The sequence below is a fragment of the Thamnophis sirtalis genome, unplaced genomic scaffold, assembly GCF_051295495.1.
Source record: "Thamnophis sirtalis isolate CommonGarterSnake01/CBP01778 unplaced genomic scaffold, rThaSir2_p1.2 scaffold_14, whole genome shotgun sequence".
In the NCBI taxonomy this organism is placed as follows: Eukaryota; Metazoa; Chordata; class Lepidosauria; order Squamata; family Natricidae; genus Thamnophis; species Thamnophis sirtalis.
This window is the reverse complement of record NW_028261394.1, coordinates 44,521,830-44,531,595: the sequence shown is the minus strand read 5'-3', so window position 1 is coordinate 44,531,595 and position 9,766 is coordinate 44,521,830. Positions and strand designations below refer to the sequence as shown.

Genomic DNA, 9,766 nt, shown 5'->3' with positions numbered 1-9,766 from the left:
TGATAAATCATCCTCCTCGATTCCCCCTCCCCCCCCCCACCGCCTTCTCTCCCTCCCCCCTCCGTTCACCGGAGTTCGATTCCCAGTAAGGGGCTAATATTATTAATGTTAATATTATTAGTAGTAGACTAATAATAACATTAATAATTATAGGAGCGTAAGATTGTTGTTATTTTAAAGCTCCGATTCCGGGGCAGGGCTGAAGCTTTGCAAACCGCCGAGCCGATTGGCGAGGCTGGAACCAGAGTTTGAAAAGCACTCAAATAAAAAGCGGCGACGTCATCATGAAAGGAAAGGGCGGGGGGGGGGCGGCGGGAGAGGAGTCAACCGAGCCAGCCAGCCGGTCTGAAAAAAAAGAGGCGGGGCCTAAGGGGCCGCGACTCCGGCTTGTCAATCAAAGGCGGGGAGTTCCACGAAAGTCCCCAGCAATCCTGCGCGGACCTGACCCGCAGTCCATCCCAGATCAATAGGAAAAGTGAAGGCGGAACGAAGAGGAGAGAAAGAGAGAGAGAGAGAGCTTCGCGCGGCGGGCGCCGGTGGAAAAGCGAGAGAAGGAGAAAGAAAGAGAAGGAGAAAAAGAGAAGGAGAAAAAGAGGAGGGAGGAAAAGAGAAGGCAGCAGTGGGAGCAGCAGACTCACCCACCCCTACCCACCCCACCCCCGGCCTTGCTGGTCCCACCTCCCCCCCCCCCCACCTTCTCCCCCTCCACCCACCCACCCGACCTCGCCTATGCGGGGCAGACTTTCCGCGCGGCGCCGCTAAAAGTGCGCAGAGCGAGCCCGGGCCGAGCGCCGCAGCTGCCCGGCTGCAACTTTCTCGCCTCTCTCGCGCTTCTCCTCGGAGCCTCCTTTCCTCTCCCCCCTCCCTCCCTTCTCTCCTTCCCCCCCCCTTCCTCCCCACCCGCCCTCCCAAACCCCCCACTCCTCCCCGCCATGGCATTTTCCCAGTTGGGCTACCAGTACATCCGCCCGCTCTACGGACCGACGGACCGCCAAGGGAACAACGGCAGTGGCGGCGGCGGCGGCGGTTCCCGCAACGGAGCCGAGATGAGCCCGGCCGGTTCGCTCTGCGGCGTCCTATCGTCCATGTACGGCGCGCCTTACGCGGCAGCCGCGGCTGCTCAGGGCTACGGGGCCTTCCTGCCTTACGCGGCGGAGCTCCCCATCTTCCCGCAGCTGGTAAGGAGAAGAAACGCGCCTCCCCTCCTCTCCCGAACTCCCCCCCACCCCCCAAGGAAAAAACCCCGACTTTCCCCTCCGTTCCCTTCCTTTGCAACTTCTTGCCAAAGGCGGGAACGGGTTTGAAGTCGGGAAGCCTTTGCGCGGGGACCCGATCCCTCTCCGCTTCCCCGCCAGACTGGCAGGGCCAGCCGCTGGAGAGAATTTCCCCTTTTTCTTTTCTTCTTTCCTCTCTCCCTCTTTTTTTTTTAGTGCAAAAAAAAAAACAGCTTTAAAGAGGAGGCGATTTCCCTCTTTTTCCCCTTTTCCTCGGCTTTTTGTTTTTTTCATTTTAAACTAGCAAGCAGATCTCCAAGACAATAAATAGTTGATGGGCCGTTTTTTAAGATCCTTCCCGGGCAGGGAATCTTTCTGCGCTTCTAAGATTTTTCCTGGGCAGGCGGTGGGGAGGTGGGGGAGGTTAAAGGTGGGGATCGGGGGCCGTAGGAAGAAGGGGGAAAGGTTCACCTTCGGGCGCTCGCCGGAGCGGTTCGGCTGCTTTGCTGCTCAGCAGCCCGGTAAGGAAAACCTCCGGGAGGGTTGGGAATGCGGCTTTTAAAACTGTGAGAATAAGGGCTTCCTTTCATAGTTTGGCCAAACTTTTAAACACCCCGGATTTTATTAGCTTCGTATATCGACGAATAAATGTGGTGGGTTTTTTTTTTATTTAAACAAAAAGTAATACTAGGAAGAGTCCGTTGAGGAACGCGAGAGAAATAATATGAAAGAGGGAAAGTTCGGGCGGATTTGATTCCCCGAATTAGAAGGTCGGGAAGAAATAATGTGGACAGCGGCGGTTTGATTTGTTTGGAAGTGCTTTTAGAAGGAAGGAAGGAAGAAAAAAAGAAAGGAAGGAAGGAAGGAAGGAAGGAAGGAAGGAAGGAAAAGAGAGAAGAGAGAGAGCGAGAGAACAAGGAAGGAAAGAAGGAAGGAAGAGAAAGAAAAAGAAAGAGAAAGAACGAGGAAGGAAGGAAGAAGGAAGAAAAAGAAAGATAGATAGATAGAAAGAAAGATGAAAGAAAAGAAGGAAGGAAGAGAAAGAAAAGAAAGAGAGAAAGAACGAGGAAGGAAGGAAGAAGGAAGAAAAAGAAAGAGATAGATAGAAAGAAGAAAGAAAGAAAGAAAGAAAGAAAGAAAGAAAGAAAGAAAAAAGAAAAAGATAGATAGAAAGAAAGAAAAAGAAAGAAAGAAAGAAAGAAAGAAAGAAAGAAAGAAAGAAAGATTTAAAGGCCTAGAACGGCTTTGCTTTAAGAAAATCCGAACACCTTTGCTATTAGTTACACATATACAGGAAACAGGCAGAAGGGCAGATCTGGAGGGTTTTGATTGACAGCTCCTCGCATTGTTGGGCAGCTTTAATAGAATTTAACCCCTCCAATATGCAAAAAAAAAGGGGGGGTCAAAAGAAAGCGCCATACTCAGACTTCTGCCACATTCAGACGGTGTGATCCCCCTTTTATTCCTGCAGAAATTGCAAGCAGCCTTAAAATATATCTCTAAGCTTCCCAGGGCTGCCTTCTCCCCTTTTTTTTAAGCCCAGAACCCCCCAAAAAAAATTCCTGCAGAGGAAAAACCAAGCCTACTTTTTAGAAAATGGGTTTTTTTCCCCCCTTCAGGACGAGACTGTGGAATGAGAAAAGGCCAGTGAAAAAGTTTCAGGAAAACCCTTGGAAAGGTCTGAGGGGTTCAAGATGGGGAGACTTCGGCTGAAATTCCCTCTCCAGACTCCAGCCAAACCTTACCGGGAAACCCAAACGGTGTGTCCCCGTCCCCCCCCCAAGACTTTCTGGTTTTTCTTTGAAGACGTTTCGCTTCTCATCCGAAGAAGCTTCTTCAGCTCTTAACCCGGAGACCTTTTCAGCTAAGGGGAAGGATCTCGTTGATCCCTTGCGGGTTCCCGGGTTTAAAAGCTGCCTTCACACAACCCCCCCAATCACTTACCGGATCCTGCTTGGATTCTCTTCGGAGCCCTTTGCTAAACCTTGTTGGCAATCGGTTATTATTATTTTTTAGGCTGAGTTCCCCTCCCCACTTTTGCAGGAAGGAGATTAGACGCTGTGCGAATCCAGCCCCCCCTCCTCTGCTTCGTTTACTGCCGGACGCGTTAAAACAAACCAGTGTTTTTTTTGGGGGGGAGGAATGAGTGAATCCCAAGGCGGCGGACAAAGGGAGTGTGTGAAGGCAGCCCCGGATTTCACCGCGGTTACTTTTAGGAGTTTGTTGAGCAATGCTTGGGGTTGTATTTTTTGCAAGAATATCTCTCTCTCTTTCTCTGTCTGTCTGTCTGTCTCTCTTTCTGTTTCTCTCTCATACACGCTTTCTCTCTGTCTCTCTTTCTGTGTGTGTCTCTTTCACTCTCTTTCTTTCTGTCTGTCTCTCTCTGTCTCTCTGTCTCTCTCTCTGTCTCTCTGTCTCTGTCTCTCTGTGTCTCTTTCGCTCTCTTTCTTTCTGTCTCTGTCACTCTCTCTCTGTCTCTCTCTCTCTGTCTCTCTGTGTCTCTTTCACTCTCTTTCTTTCTGTGTCTCTCTCCCTGTCTCTCTCTGTGTCTCTCTCTGTCTCCCTCTGCCCATTCCTGTTTTGTAACCCCTCTCCCTGCTTTCTCTCTCCTTCCCTTCCATCGCTCAGGGCGCCCAGTATGAGCTGAAGGACAGTCCAGGCGTCCAAGCCGCGGCCTTCCCGGCCCCTCACCCGGCTTTCTACCCTTACGGCCAGTACCAGTTCGGCGACCCCTCCAGGCCCAAGAACGCCACCCGCGAGAGCACCAGCACGCTGAAGGCCTGGCTGAACGAGCACCGGAAGAACCCTTACCCGACCAAGGGCGAGAAGATCATGCTGGCCATCATCACCAAGATGACCCTCACCCAGGTCTCCACCTGGTTCGCCAACGCCCGGCGACGCCTCAAGAAGGAGAACAAGATGACCTGGGCGCCCCGCAGCCGCAGCGAGGACGAGGAAGGCACGGCCTACGGCAGCGAGGACGGCGAGGGTGAGAAGCGAGACCCCGACGACGAGGAGATCGACCTTGAGAATAGCGACAGCGAACCCTCGGAGAGCGGCGGCGGCCCGGCGGGAGCCGGGGCCAAACCGGGCAGGTTCTCCTGCACGTCGGGGAGGCAGGGGAAGAGGGCCGGGAGGCGGGCGCGGATCAGGAGGGCGCGCAACCGACGGCGTTGCGCTTGCCTTCCCCGCGGGAGCCCCGCGCTGGTAGCGACACGTCGGAAGACGAGGAGGAAGAGGAGGAGGAGGAGGAGGAAGAGAGCTCCGACGGCTTCGAGGAACTGTCCGGCGCTCAGGAGCGCTTCCTGAAGGCGGTGGAAGCCAGGCGGCGCGCCTCGACGGGACCCCCGCCTCTCCGCAGCCCCAGCCCGCTTCCCCAGCCCGCCCAGCCGCCCAAGCCCAAAATCTGGTCTTTGGCAGAGACGGCGACCAGCCCGGATAACCCCTCGCGCAAATCGCCCCCTGGCGGTGGAGGAGGAGGAGGAAGGGGGTCCCCCCCGACCGGCCCCCAATGCCTTCCCCAATCCGCCCCGGGCAGCGCGCACAGACTGGTCTCCGCTTGCCCGCTGGGCAAATTCGCCGCTTGGTCGGGCCGGCCCTTCTCGGGCGCCGCCGCCCCCCCGCACGCCTCCCACCCGCTGACTTTGCTGAACACTCCCCATCTCTTGGGACTGGCGGGGGGCAACTCCAGCACGGCGCCCGCGGCGGCGGCAGCAGCGGCGGCGGCTCTAGCGGCTTTTTCCAGACCGGCGGACCAAGCGCCTAGCGCGGAAGCCTGCGGAACAGGTAACCACTGGACGAGGGGCGTGGGGGAGAGGGGGGAGGCTAAACCAGCTGCCGGGTGGGAGAGAGGGGCAAACTGTGGAAAGGTACTTTGTTGGGGGTGGGCAGGGGACTTGGAGCCCCCCTTGGATCTCTGCGGGCAAGTCAACCGCCCCTCCTTTCCCTCTCGATCGGATTGAAATAGATTTGGGGCGTTGGATTTGATACTCGGTTTGGCCCGCGGAGGGTTTCTTTTTTGAGAGGACAAGCGCGTTGAACGCGGGATCCTGGGCGGCTGCGTTCCCACAACCCATAAGCCCCCCAAACAATCCTTCCTCCCTTGGTTTAGCGTGACGTACGGATCCAGATCCTGGCTGGAGGTTCTGTCGGATTGGAGACTTTGCGAGGAAGGTCGAGGGACTTCGGTTCGGGGCAGGATGGGCAAGCAAGTGGGTCGTGAGAACTCGGCCAGCCAGCCAGGAATACGGTGCCCAGCTTAGAAGCTGAGGGCCTGGAATTGGGGAAGAGCCAAAGGGATCCCAAATAAATATTCCCATAGGTTTTTTTTTTTGTTTTTTTTTAAGAATCAGGGAGTGGGAAAATTGCAGAAGACAGTTTGAAGAAGTGGGAAGGATGTCCTCGGGAATTTGAAATCCGGGGACAATTGAACGTCAGGAGAGAGCTTATTAATATTATTAATTATTAATATTATTAAGAGAATATATATATATATATATAGTGTATGTGTGTATGTATGTATGTATGTATGTATGTGTGTGTGTGTGTATATATATATATATATATATATATATATATATATATATATATATATATATATATATATATATATTGTGTTTGTGTGTATATGTAATTATATATGTGTGTGTGTGTGTGTGTGTGTGTGTGTGTGTGTGTGTATATATATATATATATATATATATATATATATATATATATATATATTATATACTCACACATACACATATATAGTTATAGTTATAGTTATAGTTATAGTTATAGTTATAGTTATAGTTATAGTTATAGTTATATATATATATATATATATATATATATATATATATATATATATATATATATATATATATATATATATATACACACATATACATATACATATACATATACATATACATATACATATACATATACATATACATATACATATACATATACATATACATATACATATACATATACATATACATATACATATACATATACATATACATATACATATACATATACATATACATATACATATATATATATATATATATATATATATATATATATATATATATATAGTGTTATATATATAGTTATATATAGTTAGTTATATATAGTTATATAAAGTTAGTTATATATAGTTATATAAAGTTATTTCTGATTTTTTCAGCGCCGAGAAGAATCTTTGCGGGTGGAGGGAAAAATCTTCCCTTAAAATCAGATTAAGTCATTTGCCTTAAAAGTGTCCAGAAAAGGGGAAGCTTTGCTAGGGTTACCCACGTCAGCTTCTGGACTGTTTCAGGAGTTTTTTTCGATGGTTGTTTGTTATCAGCAATGAAATCTTACCGGGAGAGACGAAAACCGGATTGAAAAAAGCCCCCCCCCCCCAGTCAGTTTTCAAAAGGGGGGGTGGGAATCAGAAGCAGGGTTCTGTAGTTCAAAGACGATTTTCCTTGTTGTGTGTATTGTGGTCGCCCCCCCCCCCCGTGGATTCGGGAAAATTCTTGCGGGTGTCTTCTCTGATTCTGTACCTGGACAGTACCTGTAATTGGTTTTCATCCGAGCCATGCAGTGGTTTGGAGGTCTGGGGGCGCCTGGAAAGCTTCGCCCCGTTGTTCATAAGAGCTTAGCGCCTTCCTGGGAAGTGAGGCTCAGCAGTTGAGCGGGCCTTGAGTAGTAAGAAAGGATAAGACCTCGGGGAACCGTAGAAGGAAGAAAGTGGCATTAAAGAACAAGATGGGGCTGAAGACTTGGGAACTATGGACAGATGTGGTGGAGGTGGCAGCTGTTGGTTGATTGGGTCCTTTGGCCAAAGCACCGAATGAAGTTCTGAAAGAATGAGATGAACTCAAGGACAGATAGAAGAAGAAGGTTGGGGGGGGGGGAGAATCTTCTTTGCAACACACACAAAAAAACCAAGGATTTCTCTCTTCTCTATTTGCTTCCGTTTGTTTTAGATCGATCTAGTGCCTTGGATGTAGAGAAAAAGTTAATAAAGACAGCTTTCCAGCCAGTTCAGAGGCGGTAAGAGTTTATCTGTTCCTTAGATGAGCGGATCTATGGAAAGGGAAAGTTAATGGGGGTGGGGGGGCGGAGAGGGGGGAGGAGGAGCGGGAGCATTGGCTTAGAAAATCGGTTTCATTTGGAATTGAATCGTGGCCTTCTAACTTCACCAAGGCAAAAATGTCATGGAAGCAGTTATGATTTACTTCCAAGCACACTTTATGAGGGTTGAATCAAGATCGTATTAGGGATTATTATTATTATTATTATTATTATTATTATTATTATTATTATTATTATTATGCCCAAGTTTAGTGCTTTAATCTACATTTAGTGGTTTTAAGTCTAACCACTCTCAACTAATGTCGTTTTCTCGAATTATTATTTTTTTAAAACCCTCTCTGGAGACACAATTGTTGTCCCTGTGTGTGAATATGCGTGTAGGACGTGGGTTTTATTTTTGTTGTTGTTAGAATAAATTGCCTCCACTACATTCAAAATGGGCTGTATTTTTAAAAAGTGGTTTAATAGATAAAGATTTGACATTTGGTTAGAAAATGTATGTTTGTGGAGAAAGAAGGCTAGATTATAATTAACTGCTTAAACCATCAATATAAATGAACAGGAATAAGCAAACCAAAATCTTAAGTCTAAAAACAAAACATTTTGGCTCCTGCCCTTTTGCAAAGCTCCAAAATATATGTTTATTTTTTTATTTTTAAACTTCTGTGGGTATGTATATACAATATAGGCGTAATACAAGAGAATTAAGCATGTTTTTTTTAGCCCACTAACCTCAGAAAAGTGAGTTGGGAAGGATTTTTTTTTACGAATCTCTTGAAAACAGAAAGGGGAAATGCAAATACACACAGATAATTTTTTTTTCTTTAAAAAAAAAAACTGGGAAGCCAGCAGCAGCTGCAAACTGTGCAAAACGCATTCTGCATTTTCGTAATTAAAATAATTTGAAATGAAAGCTTTGGTCCAGAATACATTGGTGTCCCTGTAAAAGTAAAAGTAAAAAAAAAAAGAAGAAGAAGAAGCCCTATTAATCTGGTATTGTCAAATTAATTAAAAGCATTCCGAGACCTTCAAGACTGGCCCATGTTTTTATTTTATGGCTGAAGGGCCAAGGGAGATGTAATTCTCCCTCTTCAAATGCTAATTCCACAATAAATTTAAATCAAGGAAGAAAACTCTTGCGTATCCCAGGAAACCTTGATTTGCATTGGGCTAATATTAGCTCAAACTCAAAACAACGACATATATTTTGCCATTTAATCTACAGTACCCAAATTTTTTCTTTTCTTTTTTCTTTTTGTCTTGTAGGCCTCAGAACCAACTTGATGCAGCTATGGTTCTATCGGCATTGTCATCATCCTAGTTAATTCTCTCTTTTTTTTTCTAATTATTGTTCTAATGGTTGTAAAATAAAATTATCTGTATAGTTACAGCTCGTACGCATGTCTGTGTATTACACGAAGCAAACAAGTGTGTGTGTGTATGAGAGAGAGAGCGGGAGGTCAGAACTCCATTTCGGTTAACTCATCTGGATTAGCTGAAGTCGTGAAGTATTTTGGGGTGAAGTTCTGGTGTGAGAAGTCAGTTTTCTTTTTGTATATAGAGCCCAATATATACACAGGCGTCCAAATGTACATAACTGTGAACCAAACTGTACAAGAAAGTATATACATATATATATATATTTTGGCTAATAAACTGTTGCCACTTTGACTTACGCTTTTTCTGAGACGAGCTGGAACTGGATTTGCATTTATTTTGATGGGGGAGAGACGTCCATTGACACTTGGAGAAGGCAAGCCGTGATTTTCTAAGGAGAAAAAAAAATCTGTCATGGCTCTGTGGAAAAGAAAGAAGCGAGGAGAGAGAGGGGGGCCAGATAGACAGACAGACACAGGAGTGAGTGAGAGAAAGAGAGAGAGAGAGAGACAGGCAGACAGACAGAAAAGGGGAGTGCAAGAGAGAAAGAGAGAGAGAGAGAAAAGAGAAAGAGAGATAGAGAGAAACAGAGAGAGACACACACAGGGAGAGAAGTGGAGTCAGAGAAAGAGAGAGAGAAACAGAGAGAGAGAGAGAAGAGGGGAGAAAGAGAGAGAGAAAAGAGAGAGAAAGAGAGATAGAGAGAAACAGAGAGAGACACACACAGGGAGAGAAGTGGAGTGAGAGAAAAAGAGAGAGAGAAACAGAGAGAGAGAGAAGAGGGGAGAAAGAGAGAAAGAAAGAGAGAGAGAGAGAGGGAGAAGAGAAGGGAGAAAGAGAGAGAAAGAGAGAGGCAGAGAGAGAGAAACAGAGAGAGAGAAAAGAGAGAGAGAAGAGGGGAGAAAGAGAGAGAGACAGAGAGAGAAAACCAGAGAGAGAAAATAGAGAGAGAAAGAGAAGAGAGAGGGGAGAGAGAGAGAGAGAGAGAAGTGGAGTGAGAGAAACAGAGAGCGACAGAAACAGAGAGAGAGATAAAAGAGAGAAAGAAACAGAGAAAGAGAAGAGAGAGGGGAGAAAAAGAGGAAAGAGACAGAAAGAGA

General features: G+C 46.9%; 1 protein-coding gene across 1 annotated transcript; it reads left to right on the top strand.

Moving 5' to 3' along the window:
• The first annotated feature begins 722 nt into the window (after nucleotides 1-722).
• IRX3 (iroquois homeobox 3) lies at nucleotides 723-8,677 on the top strand. Its single transcript, XM_087728713.1, is given in 5 exon segments — nucleotides 723-1,178; nucleotides 3,843-4,328; nucleotides 4,331-5,000; nucleotides 7,181-7,247; nucleotides 8,556-8,677. Coding segments are annotated over 5 exon segments (1,524 nt in total). The 5' UTR covers nucleotides 723-932; the 3' UTR covers nucleotides 8,611-8,677.
• Nucleotides 8,678-9,766: the final 1,089 nt, after the last annotated feature.